Raw genomic sequence first — 14,770 nt, 5'->3', positions numbered from 1 at the left:
TAGATTTACAATCATCACATTCATGCCCCAAGTCAAAGGTTAACGAAATGTACTATAAATGGATCGGTGAGAAAATCAAAGAAATAGTGTTTATCAATTCAAGTCATGTGGAAACACGAAGCCAAGCATTGTCCATTACGTTTTCGAAGAGTGGTTCCTGCTGTAAAAAAATAAATAAAAGAAATATAAAAAAAAGACATGTGGATTTGAAAAGAGGATGGTCCCATGATTGAGAATATGATCTCTCCTTTTTTTAAGGAAGACCAGCCGTATCCAGCGTGGGATGACGTCACATCATTCTGTCACATTAAGCTCAAAGCTGTTAGTTCTGGACGAAAGCATACGACCCGACTCTTTCAAAGACATTTCTGGTTGGGAGATTGAAGAAGCTGAAGATGACCAGTTATACGTAGTGAACAGGTCGGTTGACGATTTGACATCATTGGCATTTTGTAAACGTTAAGTAGTTGCAAGTTCATGTGACTCCCAGATTTTGTAATTATGAACTTCGGAAATAAACGTCCCTCTCTAATATACGCCTCTCTCTAACAATCGGGGGCGTTTATTACAGAGAATCGTTTATTTCAAAAGTTCATGAATATAACATTAGATATGCGAAATTGGGTTGTAATATGAACATGTAAGAACTGAATGCTAACAAACTGTAAATAAACACCGAAGTATTTTATAAATAAACACCCGGCAACAAATACGGTAAGCTTTTTATGTCTGGCTTGTAATTCGTATTTCTTATTACATATTGCCTGGAGAAATCATTTTCAACAAAGTAAACATGAGTAACACAAGTGCAAAAATTGATCTATATTATTTTTGTATTTACCTTTTATTGATGTATTTCTATAGTATTAAACTCAGCAACACTGCAGGAATACAATCTCCATCTAAGTGTCGGCGACCATGATAAGATTGTTTTTCAACCACTCCCCCCCGGAACATGTTGTTGTTTATGCATTGCTGAGTCAACAACTTTCACATTGGTTTGCATAAAACATCACAGACTATAAAAAGTTGTTTTTTCTTACTCGAAAAATGTTGTCAAGTCTTTTAAATCATACATCCTCCAACAGTATTGCTAGACAATATTAACTTTCTTTGTCGACAGGGTGTTGTAAACAACCGTGAACAAGTCGATGAAGTCTCGCGCGACAATTTGATACTTTAACGTGAAGTAGAAGAAGTATAATGCGTCTATACACTAAATCTCACGTTAACGTCGCTATAATTTTTGTGGTAATTGTCTTATCGTTTGCGTTTGTATGGATGAGAGCGATTGGATACAATTTATCGTCTTATACCAACATAAGTCTGGTAGACCGTGATAATGCCGAGGACTTATTGAAGTTTAACTATCTCGAACTGCAGAAGGTATACGATATAATAAGAAGTAATTACAAATAATGTTTGATTGTTTAATATTCTGCTAGTGTGAATAACGTGTGAACGTATCATCGATGCTAAATCGATTATCAAACTGCAGAAGTCACATCAGTCTTTATCTTCCCATACTATTCCATTTCCCTTTACAAACATAGGCACAATTACAGACTGAATATCATGTCACGAAGACTGCCAACGACTATCAAGCTGAGTCAGGATTAGGAATAGGGTTAGGGGTAGGGTAGGTTATTCATGGAACTCTGCACTGAAATATCATTTGTTTTTAAATTTAGATTGTTTAGTTATATTAGTATTTAAGTCAATAGTATGAAATATGATTGGAAAAACTCTAAAGATTCATTCTTGTACATAAACATTGGTCTACATCTAGACCCATACTTCACCTATGGTGCAATATTGAAGAAAAGCTTAGCCCCCACACATATATGTCACATTTGTTTAAGCAGTTGCATAAATTATACTGCTTTATTTGAAATCAATTTAATTTGTAATTTCAATTTGCCATTATATAATTTGAAAAGCTATTGCAAAATGGGTTGTTTACTGCTTGGTTGTAAACCAGTATAATTTATGTGACAGTTCAAACGGATATGAGGCTGGCTTTCGTTGATTATGCTTATAAACCCATATGACAATATGGGTTTGACATCAGCTTTGTAAACAATGTGATTGTCTTCTCATTTAAGGCTTATATAAGATAACTGTGAAAAACAGTTTCCAATCTGTTCATTATGGCAAATATATCCTACAATGTTGAACTAAAGACTCATGTAAGGCTGATGTAAGATAACTGTGAAAAACTGTTTCCATTCTGTTTATTATGGCAAATATATCCTACAATGTTGAACTAAAGACTCATGTAAGGCTGATGTAAGATAACTTGAAAAACTGTTTCCATTCTGTTCATTATTGCAAATATATCATACAATGTTGAACTAAAGACTAAAAGTAAACAACAACAAACTAGAAAAGACAAAAATGAAAATAGTAAAAAATCAAGCTTTGCCAATGATGCATATTCGCTAGTTTATATAAGCTCATACTTTACGTACCTAAAATGGCATAAACTTAAAGCTTAATATTGTGCATTGATTGACAATATCTAGGATTTTCTTAGATGTATTTATGTGTTATGTAAATCTGGTTGCGCTTTAGCTCAAAATACTTAATGAGATCTGTTATAATCATTGGCCCAAGCCTATTCTGTTGGGATTGTTTTTCTAATCAATCACCAAATGTATAGCTTTTATGTTATATTATTTGGAGATTAACAACATTCATGGCATGCTATAAGTTTGATCCATGTTTTTTTGATGAATTTTATCTAGCAATCATAGCTAAATTAGCTGACACACCTAAATCTTTAAGTTAAAATATTTTTTGTCACAGCCGTATCATATTTCACTTCCATCGACATCATAATGGATACATGCTCAACAAAATTTTCCAGTCCGCAAAAATTTTGCAAATCTTGTTGTTCCAACCTAATTGTCTTTCAAACCAAGTTTTTCAGTAATAATAATGGATTGCAATGAAATAAGCCTACAGTTTTTTGTTATTTTGCCTATAAATTGTACTTAATGATTTATGTTGATGTGTAGTAAATGTTAGCGACATAATTGCATATTTTCTATTTTTCAGGTTTCACAGACCTGCATCAACAATGGGATTTCCCTTGATAATTTCAATGAAGTGTTAAATAACTTGAAGAATACCAGGATTGAAGTCTGTAGGTACGCAGCCATGTTTTATTCAGTTTTATTGAGCCATTTTTGCCTCAGCCAGCATCCATACATTGTGATTTGATTGTTGAGCTTGGTCTGTTCATTCTTTCAACATTGTAACTGTAAGTTATCCAATTTTTGGACATTTTTTCTCCATGAAGGTCGGCACACGCACTTTTCTCAAGATTATTTTATTTTCGAAAGAGTGAAACGGAAGTTGTTCTGTCTGATACTTTTTCGAAAAAGGTAATTTTAACGTCCAATGTACGTAATAGAGAACTTGCTTTACAGGAGCTGGTTGCACGAAGCCTGGATAGCGTTATTCATTGGAATGGTAAAATTTTCAAACTTGTAGAAAAGTGTTTATTTTGTCCTAACGACAAAGAAATTTCCGTAATCTTAGAAGCAATAGTTTTTTCAGTGATTGCTCCGCTTGAATCGTATATTTTTCCCTTAAAAGAATTTTTGTTCAAAAAATTGCTATTCAGTGGTTAACGCTATTCGGTCTTCGTACAACCGTCCCCAGAGATAGATTTACAGGTAAGTTGCGCTGAAGTACAAATTTCCCTGCTAAATATTGATATAAGAAGCAAAATTATGCAAACGCAATTGTGCTTTCTGTTTAATAGAGCACACTTTCAAAAAATATCTCTCAATCATGGCGTAAGAGTAAAAGAATTTAACAAAAATAATAGTCAATGCAGATTACGTTTAAGATTGTATTAATATTGTGTTCCTTGACGTGTTTGTTTACTTTATTAACTTTTGTTACCATATACCGATTAAGCTTCAGTGTTATTTAAGGTTTTGTCCTGGTTTAATGGCGATGAGAAACTTTTGGAATCTACAAAACACCAGGTATATAACAAAGTTTTTTTCAATTTTCTTTCTATGGAAGCAAAATAATGTTAATTTACTTTTTCCAGTTTATTTTAGTAATTATGAACAAATACACTAAGGATGCGACGCTATTAAATCCTTTACGAAATAAGCGACCTGGGTTTGCTGGTGCAGAAGACGTTGATAAACTGTAAGAATATCTCAATAAATATACGAACACCTATAGTTGACCTTGAAAATGTTTTCAAGTTTCAAATTTTAAACTGCGGCTTGTGTGGTGCAAATTGTGAAGCGGAAAACATGGTCACGTTATGGGCAGATTCGCGCCAAAATTAAACATTAAACAAAATTAACGAAATGTTTAATGTACGAGTTTATGTTTGCTTTGCTTAGAGAAGTTGGTTAGCAGAAGAGGACTTCCTTCCTTCTTCCTTATTTCCTTCCATCCTTCCTTCCTTCCTTCCTTATCCTCCAACATCCATTCCTCTATTCCATTTCCTTCCTCCATTTTTTCCATCCTTCCTTCCATTTCCATTCCTTCCTTCCTTCCATTCCTTTTCCATTTTCCTTCCATTTCCAATTCCTTCCTTCCTTCCAGATTTCCTTCCTTCCTTTTCTTCCTTCTTCCGATTTCCATTTTGAATTCCTTCCATTTTCCATTTCCATTTTCCCTCCAGACTTTCCTTCCTTCCTTCCCCCTTTTCCATTTCCTCCTCCACTTCCTTCCCTTCCTTTTCCATTTCCTTCCTTTCCTTCCTTTTTCCTTCCCTCTTCCTTTCCTTCCTCCTTCCTTCCATTCCTCTTTCCTTCCTCATTCATTCCTTCTCTTTTGTCAAGTTTCCTTTTCTATCGTCCCCTTCGTTGTTTTGTAGTTTTCAGTTGTTCTTTTTTTACATTAAGGATGACCGGAAAGGATATTTTCGGTTACCTGGATTCAAAGTACTCTGCAGCAAGTAAGGGGGGTTTGCTCCAAATTTCATCAATTTCTGTCATAAATAACCTGTTTTCATGGCATTTACTTATGCAGAGGAGTAACGGAAGAACATTAAAGAAAATACATCGAGCGTTTGTTTCGACGCATGCTCATATTCTTGTTTTCTATTTTAGTTGCGAACACATTCAAAATCGAACGGTTTCACGGTCTTGCCATTTGGAAGCACCATAATCCTTTAGAATTCAACGAAGAACAGGTAGTTAGTATTTATTGACAAAGCTCCATGTTTCTTACACTTTAATCAATATTTTACCTTCGTATCTTTGAAACTTATTACACATGAGTGCGAATACGCAAAATATGACGAAGAGCTCATACATTCATACGCATTCCAAAGGACGCAGTTGTTTGCTTATGGATTTGTCTTTCTTTCTTTAAAGGATTTTTCTGAAATCTCAACTGCACAGTGACGTCACTGGCTGAAACCATGATCGTTCGAAATTCCGTATTTGTTTGCTTCATTTCTCGACTTCCATTTGTTTTTGAGTTTTCGTATTTTTCGGGAAGATAAGAATTACTTTTTTGTCTTGCGTGTGCGAGTTGTTTTAAACAAAGACTTCCTCTTCAGGGATTCAAAAGTCATCATTTTCCTTTGCTACAGTGCGTACGTTAATTTACTTTACTTGAAAATCAACTTTATTTTGAGCCCACTTAACTTTTTTTACAAAGTAATGAAGTTCTTTCTAAGAAATAACGCACATAGCCTCTCCTTTTAACGGGCAATTCAACTTATTTTCAATCACACCACTTCGTAAATCGTTTGTCCACCCTTTTGCTGTTTATTCACGACTATTTCTATGACAGAGATTTGCTTATAATTTAGATTCATGAAACATGTTTTCCGTTCAGGTCACTAGTTACAAAGGTTGCTAGGCTATATTAACTCGACCCCCATCTAGACTTGTTTTGTCTTTTTCTTTACTTATATCACTGAATAGATATCTTAACAGAAGGTCCACTTGTGTCGGAGCCTTTGATGTTTGTGTCCCCCACTTTTCTGAAGCAAATTCTAAAGGAGACACGCCTTCCAGCAAAATACTTCCGCTAGATCGCAATAGAAAATATAGTTTTTTTTAATAATATATCGTTTTGCAATACAATAGCTTGGAACCTTATCTCCTTCCCAAGATGATAACTCTTTGTAAAAATTTCGGCAAACTTTTGCTTTAAACGTGAATTATTAGTAAAATGGCATTCTCGTGCAACACTATTCCATCTTGATTTTGTGAAAGTATCTTGATGGGAAGTCACGCATGCGTAGTGAAAAAATACGCCACGATTTTAGCCGAGTGGGCCTTCTGTTAGATGTGTATTCTGTGACTTATATCGTATATTTATCTTTCCAGTTTTTAGATTTAATGAATCTGTCTCAAGAATGGTTGGTATACATTTTTAAAGAAGTGAATGCTTTGAACCCAGGAGTATCGTTGGATGTTTGTTGCTAGATGTCCTTCTCAGGTTGACTTTGAAGATGACTACCGCTAATGTTGTTGAAACGTCAGTCAACAGCAACACTAATAATACTTCTCAGGACTATACAAACCTCGATGATCTACATCTAGCTACAAACATCCATATTTCTATACTCGATTAAAAGTTCATCCTGCGCTTCCATAATTCGAATAATATGATTAATTGTCTTAGTTTGTCCGTCAGAAGCATGTTTCTACATATATGAAAACTTATAGCAAATATGTAAAAGTATGACGCACAGTCTAATATGTTTATTTTCTACTTAAATAGGTTTCGAAAATGCTTTGACACTGATCCAAACTTTACTTTACCAAGCTTCCTATGGGATATTCTACCAAAAGCAAGCGCTAGTCAAATTCATCCTCATGTTCACATGTTCGTCTCCAAGGATTTCTATTTCTGTAAGCTTGTAGTCGTTATCAAAGTATTTTTGTATATTCTACCCCTGCCCCCCTCCCCCCGTTGATAGTTACGTAGATGATGATTTTTCAAGTGACTGTACTTTCAATCTTTTGAAACTTACAGCCGGCTGGGAAAAGATCTTTCACGCGACAAATGAATACAAAATGGCGGAAGGTGGCAATTATTTCAACGATCTCATTAAGGTGGAACAGAAATTTCATAACAGTATTATAAGTACTCAGAATGTCGTAAGAACACCCCTGTTGGACCATTGTGGCTAACGTTTGTCCCTGATGAGCATAAAATTGATGCGGGAGAGTCTCGAGATTCATTGGTTCCCTACTATAGGTCGCCTACTACTTTATCAACTAAAGCATGTGTAAAATGATTGAGGAGCAATGGCAAATTTACGGTTTTTGTAATTTGCAATTCGCTGGTCATAAAGCCTTGAACAGCCGAAGTCGTGTCTCTTTAGTAACTTTTCTGCCTAAAGTCATATTTTCAATTTTGGGATTGTAGTCTATAACCACAATTTTGCCCACTGGTGTGTTCTGCATCTATTGCACAATTCACAATTCAGCCAAATGCTACCGAACGATCTTCTCATTCACTCTGCAATTTCAAAAGTACTGTTAGATTTTCTCACTCGTTATGACTAACTGAAATTTTTCGCGGCAGATTCACACGATATTGCAGTTGAGCATCACTAATGGAGATTCAGTTGCCTTTGTATCTGTTGTGAGTACTTCTTTTTAGTAACAAATAGTGAGGAAAATTCTGTTTCCCGCCGCAATGAATAAAGAGATTTTCAACACAAGCGGATATTTGCCATTAATAATTAGACGTGAAATCTGAGATCAAAGCCAGAATGATCGTATTGAGCGCAAATCTGTGAGCATTTTGCATATGCTCTGCGTGTTGATGTATTTTTCATGTTTGTCAACCGCTGCTCTTAATCCTCTTAATCACAGCAATAACCGTGAGACCGCAGTTCTTGCTTGTATCTCATGTTCTACACTTGTTTCTTATTTGTTAATTTCTGATTATTTAAAATGTTTATCTCGTTCAGACACCCAGTGTTTCAAACGAGGTCGTCATTTTGAGCAAGCATCCTGGAAGGGATCTTTTCGTATTATTTTATCGCATCATGAAAGGTGCTCGATGTTTTTTTAAAACAGCCATTTCTTACCTTTTTATAGTGAAGAACTTTGTTTTCCTTTATAGCATTCATAAAGATGAAACTTTATGCCATCAGCGCAGGCGGAGTCTTTCCGTCACTGGTAAGAGTCTATTCATAGACTTAAATTACTTGAAATTTTCAGATGTTCAACCCAATTCATTTCTTTTATGGAATTTTAAGTTTTCGCTTATTTTTCAATCCGTAAATGTATTTTTTCCAACGTCATCTCCTTCTTTGTTAATGACAACTGAGAGAAGTTATGTTTTGAATTTTTCAAGAACCCTGCCTCCTCAAAGAAGAAAATGCCTTGCATCATCAGAATAGCCTATCGTGGTGCCATTGATAAGTGCGTATATTAATTTAAGGCTGGGTATTGTATGGCAAACTGCTTTGTTAAATTTATTACGACTACGTTTACACTACACCAGATTGGTCTGAAAACGGCCCAATGAACCAACAGAACCGGTTTGCATTTGTTTAGAAGCCAGTTCTCTTCGAATTCTCCCGCTTAGTGGCGCATAATTGAATTGGGAGAATTTTATGTGTGGAAAGCTTTTTATGACAAATTCGTTCTTATTTTGACAAATCAGTGTTTTTATAATTTATGGCTAGAGATACAAACATCTAGCATTGTGTGAACAAGAAATGGCGCCATTTTCTCAAAAACAACCGGCGAGTTTTGACAAGAGACATTATGTGTAAACACCCGCAAAACTGCAGCACAATTCAAACGGATCAGTGTAAGCGCATTCAAATTTCGTCGTCACTTTTTCGCTCCAGAGTAGTGTAAACGTAGTTCGTGTCCATTTGAGGTTCTGCTTGCCTGACAAATCTTAGGCCCTGTTCACACGATACCTGATTCGTATTGGACCGGATTCGCTGAGCAATCCGATACGAAAAATGCACTCTGTTCGTACGCTGCCGGATTCGTAAGACGCAACATAAGTTCTTAATAGACCTTTTCAAGGTTATCGCAGCCATATTGCAGGGGGTGCAAAAACATTGGGCCGAGCGCGCGGTCACGCATGGCGTCCATATAAATTACTAATAAATGCGCAAAAATTACCCTTATACATATTGGCCATTTCTTTCAAAAATATTTCTCAAACTCATCCATTTTAATAGTTGAATTATTATTTGCGATTTTTTATACACGTGAGTCCAATTTTGTGGTAATCAAAAAGCGGAAAGTTAAAGAAAACATTTGTTTTCTTTGAACAACTTGACCGTCGTTTGAGCGATGTTCTTGAGTTCGCAACACACGCACATGTCTACAGCAAAGTCAGCAAGTATCACGAGGAACTATTCTACGGCAAACTCTTATTAGTATTTCCAATTATTTGTAAAGTGACATTGCTATTTTTATTATTATGTATGGCGACTTAACAGCCAGAAGAAGAAACAGCCAAGAATTCAAATACACACTTAAAACTGTTAGTCGATGGCAGGCCGGTGTGAAACCTTACATCATACTCTCTCGTCAACTGTTCAAATTCCTAAGGGACAGGGAGTAAAGATGCCTCAGATTTTGCTGGATTTCCATCAAAACTTGAATCAGAATACTCGGTGTCATAGGATTGATGAGGACGCTTTGATGTCGTCCATGTTTCTCCTCCTTTACGTTTAAGCGGAGTCCTCGATTGCTCGTACTCTGATAGCGTAATAAAAACCGAAGGATAATCCGTTCCGCGGTTATTTGGGGTTCTTCTTACCTAGGGAAAATAATTTGAGCAAACTAAAGTACCTTGTGCACCAGGCTTTGGGTTAAAGTCATCGGCTCTGCTGTTTGCAATTTGTTTTCGCCAAATTTCAGCAAGTGCTTGATCTTTGGGCCACTAATGAAAAACTGAATTTTCTACGTGAGACCTCTTAACTTAATAATAGGGGATAGCGTTTATCATTATCGCAATATCCAACTGCACAACGCGCATTTTTTAAAATTTCGGCTATGACTGCTCACGGCTACTCGGCAAGTTTAGGGTTTAGTTCGTTTGACTTGGCTTATGAGATCCGCACATTTGCGAACTGAAGAACATCGCTCAAACGACGGTCAAGTTGTTCAAAAAAAACAAATGTTTTCTTTAACTTTCCGCTTTTTGATTAACACAAAATTGGACTCACGTGTATAAAAAATCGCAAATAATAATTTGACTACTATAATGGATGATTTTGAGAAATATTTTTGAAAGAAATGGCCAATATGTATAAGGGTAATTTTTGCGCATTTATTAGTAATATATGTGGACGCCATGCGTGACCGCGCGCTCGGCCCAATGTTTTTGCACCCCCTGCAATATGGCTACGATAACCTTGAAAAGGTCTATTCGCCCCAGTACTTGTATGTGCAAGTAATTACAGCGATGTTTGCTAATTCAAATATTTCGTAAGTAATGAGAAATTTTTTTGACAGATAACAACGTAGAGTTTTTTTTAGCGTGTTAAGGTTTTGTACGAATGGGCGCAAGGACTGGAAGAGTATAAAGTCAAAATTCGACCGAATATATGTTGCCATTACAATAATACTAGAATAAACCCTTTCACCCTACGATAATACATTGTTAAAGGCTTAAACGTGCCTTGCTGAAGATATGTTATATTTATTGGCGGATTACTGATTGAAAACATAGTTTGTATCTCTATGTTGGCTTTCATTTTGAAAAATCGCACGAATTTTTCAGTTTCCAAAGTGAAACGTATCGGATTCGAGCGTTCACACGACAGCGGAACTGCGGAACGTATCGATCGGTTTTCATACCACTTCCACCGCGTACTCAAATCGCTCCGGAAAAACGATACAAACCGTATTGGATCGCAGCGGAGCCGTATGAACGCAAGGCCTATCCGATAAGAAAAGTAATCTGGTATCAAACCAATCCGGTATCGCGTGAACAGGACTGTTTTTAGCGTTTAATACCAACAATAAAATTGTGCAGCCTTTTAAAAAATTCCAATATCTTTCGATATTTTTGTGTTAAAGTGTTTTGTTTGTCGACAATTTATGTCTGATATTGCAGGGCACGGTCAGACATCAGCTCTATGGAATTATTTGGGGTAAGTTCAACTTCGTAAATAGCTTTTTTTGAATGCCAGTTTGTATCATTTTATCCAATTTCAAGTGGAAAACGTTTTCCTGCGATACGAAATATGCGGGCAAATACCTTTTTAAAAATGTTGCAAACTTGGATCTGGTTTTTGTGCAAGTTTTTAAAAACCAAATACCATTTGATGTAGCGAATGCGTAGGAAAGTCGAGGTTTCTTTTATTTTATCAAGGAAGGATGTTAGAAGCCGTTTTTGAAGCCATTCGTTAACAGTGCAAGCTTAGTTATAAACATTTATAAAATAAACACAATGAAACGCGTGCGCTGATTGGTCTAGAGCTGTGTTTGCATTAGCCTGTGCAAAGCACATCTGAGCTCAACCAATCAAATCAATCAAAGCAATCAATCAGTCAAAGAGAATTTGCGAATCGATCATGAATACATTTTAGAGGAAAAATTAAAATGTTTGTCATTTTCGCATTATTTTATTTTACAAAAGAAATAAAAAATGTTTACTGTGTTTGCACTGGCTTATGCAAACCCAGGAGACGTTTTGAGAACTCTCGAGCATGTGCAACCCTCGACCTTCGGTCTCGGGCTTACACTGATCTGCTCTTGAGTTCTCCCAAAGGTCTCCTCGGTTTGCATAAGCCCGTGCAAACACAGTAAACATTTTTTATTTCTTAAATAAAATATAATGCCGTCAAAACGCAAAGTTCTAATAAATTCACGAGAAAAGGCATACTTTAATGATGAAGTTATGTATCTATACATAGCGATGATATATTACTGCATCGTTTCTAAGATTGAACGCATATTTTTGTTTACAGAGTGGAAATATCAACGTCGATTTGTGGCAATTTAAAAAGCAACTCCTTCAACATTTTTAAGTAAATCACCTGCATGGAGATCCTTGTGAAAATTCGTAGTTTTGATGCAATATAACATTTCCCAGAAATTTTCCAAAAGCGAAATTTTCCCAAAATGTTGTAAATAGAAAAAAAGTATGGTGTTCTTAATGTGAACCAACACTGGCATGGCTTTCTGTTGGCTGTGTCTTCCTTAAAATCATAATGCCATTCACAATTGAACTTGATTGATTGATAGCACAGTAAAGATGAATTTGTAAATAACTGTATGTGCTCATTTTCAGTCAATATTCTTATCTTTTTGAAAGATATGTATTGTAATGAATCCTACCAAGCTATGTCGATGTGCAATGTGCAGTCTTATACCGAGAACCGAGTGTTAATTCATGCACTCCTGTAAGCAAATAATTCTAGGCATTACAACATTCGTGTACTTTCTTAATCTATATAATTTCAATGGCTGTTTTGGCAAATGTATTTACCGTTGGTAAACAGGTCAAGTATGCGGTTGGTTGTATTATACACGCTGTCTCTAAAAGCAAAGGTGATCGAACTTCGGCGCACTGATGTTTGCAAATTACTGAAGTAACGACCGTAGTTTTCAAATATTATGAAAGCGCTGAGTTCTAGCTATATGTTATATGTTATTTGGGCAACTGTCTATGAAATATTTTAACTAATAACATGGCCGCCTCGGGTCTTGTTTTTCACAGGAACGTTTACTGACGTATTTCCTACATTTATATAGGGATGAGGGTCGTGTAGTTCTAAACTGATTTCATTAATTCACATGCTTTCTTGTATGCGATTTGAAAAACACTACATCTTACTTTGCCGTGGTATTCTAACTCTCCATTCCCGTTTACTGGGTAACATGTAACAGCAGTTTCCGAGTCCATATTGAGATTTTCGTTGGAGAAAGTTTGATACTTGTTTATTGAATAGGATGTTAGTTTTCTTATCCAACTTGTTGGCTTCGCCATTGTCGCTAAAGAAAGCTTTCGGCAATTTTTCCGTACCGCCGACCAAAAAATGCATATTTTTAGACCACCAACCTCCAAGCTGGTCACGCAACAATACTACTAGAGAAAGATCGAACTGCAAAGTGTGGGAAAGTACTAAGTAACCGCGCAGTGCGTCATTGGATCAAGGAAGAAGATTTCCAAGATCATCTCGATCACAGCCTTTGACTTTAGCAAGAATTACATCCAAAGTACTCTTGAGGAAGCTTTTCATTGTGAATTGACTACAAATTCTTATCATCCCATTGTTTGACATCACAATTGACATCATCATCATCATTTTTGTTCAATCATGCACGCAATTGTGCTGTATCTACACCATTTTGTATGAATCGCGTAAAATGGTTATTTATGGTTACTTTTTTGTCGCAATTAGTAACCATTTTTAGACAAATATGACAAAGCTAAAAAGCAATTGGAATACAGAGTTAAAATATAGCATATGTTGTTCAAGCTAACAAAGTTTCGGGAAATTTGGCTAAATTGTATGCGAATGCTAGGCATGCTAATCGCATATTACTTTGCGTCTTTCCTTTTCAAAAATGTCATTTCTTAAGAACCTCGTCAATTTAAATACTGGCATTAATTTAAACTCACGTCTATGCAATAAAACCATTTTTATATCTATTTCCACCACAAAATTTTACAAATCTTTCGCGCTGATGACTTTTAGCGGCGTTTTCCTAACTGCTCAGGGTTTTTTTAAACACCCTGTATAAAATTAATTAATGTATTAAACTTGTACAAACCAATATTTTTGACCTCTCCAGCCGAAGGTTTTATACTGTCTCTCCAACTAGGCCATGCCTTATCATTCCCATTCTATAATGGAAAAAGAAAAAAAAATTCAATTTCGTTTACACCAATTAACTCATACAGGTTTAAGATATTATTCAAAGACAAACAATTACTTAGCATAAAGAAAAATTCCCACATTAAAAACAAGAACAAAAAGGCATGATGCAATTCTTTCTCTCTTGGGCTGTAAAAAAAGACCTCAGTCCAATATTTCTCCGTAAAGTCCCCGCGATTGGTTGTTAAGGGCTTAATAAGCATCGGAATGCCAACTCATGACGTCATTATAGTAGTGTTGGAAAGATCATTTGTCAATCATACAAAATTTTACAGCTCGAAACAAAGAAAGATAGCTGAGATGACATTCATTCAGAAAGGACAAAGCCAGATCAGTCATAAAGATGAAAGGAGAATTGCACCTGACTTGGTTTTCTATCACTTTTTATTACGGGATAGAAAAAGGAAAAGACTGACAAGGGACTAAAAATGCGTTTGAGGTAGAAATAAGTGATAGCAAACAAAAACAGTGAGGACAGTGATTTTGAAGTTTCGTTTTGAACTTAATACGAAGCCTCGTCATGCCTTTTGGTTTTTCAATTAGTTTTTTGTTCAAAATAATAGTTCTTGAAAGCAATGATAAACAATTCAATGGACACAAACCGCTAGTTTTTTCTTTGACTTCATAAATTTTAGGAATTGCATTTTTATCGTCGCTAGGAAACGGCTGGATTAGAAAATTGAAATCTTTAATATAGCCATCTGTCAGTAATGGGTTCTGTCGTTCGGATCACGGTCTTTGCCAGGTAATCTCTTCACTCCAGTTGCAATAATCAGAAATTTTTGCTTTAGTTAGAGAATTTGCATTTCGAAAAACTTCTTAAAAATGTTTATATGCAACAGTAGCACCTAAACAATGCTATAGTTTTCGGTACTCTAGTGAAAATGATTCAACGATCACATCTTTGTTTCAATCACTGTTCATTTGGTTCAGTAATTTTGGTAGATCTAATTC

At 35.7% G+C, this 14,770-nt stretch overlaps 1 protein-coding gene across 1 annotated transcript; it reads left to right on the top strand.

The window, feature by feature from the left end:
• The first annotated feature begins 930 nt into the window (after positions 1–930).
• Positions 931–12,248, top strand: LOC124444565. Its single transcript, XM_046995181.1, has 17 exons — positions 931–1,386; positions 1,554–1,634; positions 3,061–3,152; positions 3,305–3,389; positions 3,948–4,001; positions 4,070–4,173; positions 4,884–4,936; positions 5,091–5,173; positions 6,324–6,355; positions 6,721–6,851; positions 6,976–7,055; positions 7,531–7,590; positions 7,922–8,006; positions 8,077–8,132; positions 8,311–8,378; positions 11,047–11,083; positions 11,903–12,248. Exons 1-17 carry the CDS (start codon positions 1,204–1,206, stop codon positions 11,960–11,962), a joined length of 1,344 nt encoding a protein of 447 aa, XP_046851137.1. The 5' UTR covers positions 931–1,203; the 3' UTR covers positions 11,963–12,248.
• The last annotated feature ends 2,522 nt before the right edge of the window (positions 12,249–14,770 follow it).

Source organism: Xenia sp. Carnegie-2017, unplaced genomic scaffold (assembly GCF_021976095.1).
Source record: "Xenia sp. Carnegie-2017 unplaced genomic scaffold, XeniaSp_v1 HiC_scaffold_21, whole genome shotgun sequence".
Lineage (NCBI taxonomy): Eukaryota > Metazoa > Cnidaria > Anthozoa > Malacalcyonacea > Xeniidae > Xenia > Xenia sp. Carnegie-2017.
The sequence above is the reverse complement of the archived record's forward strand: the minus strand, read 5'-3'. Positions and strand labels throughout refer to the sequence as shown.

Excerpts from the sequence above, each read along its gene's own strand:
- LOC124444565 (XM_046995181.1), top strand. The coding sequence starts at position 1,204 with ATGCGTCTATACACTAAATCTCACGTTAACGTCGCTATAATTTTTGTG. Across the intron at positions 8,379-11,046 it reads TATCGTGGTGCCATTGATAA|GGCACGGTCAGACATCAGCT; the intron begins GTGCGTATATTA and ends CTGATATTGCAG. Across the intron at positions 11,084-11,902 it reads GCTCTATGGAATTATTTGGG|AGTGGAAATATCAACGTCGA; the intron begins GTAAGTTCAACT and ends TTTTGTTTACAG.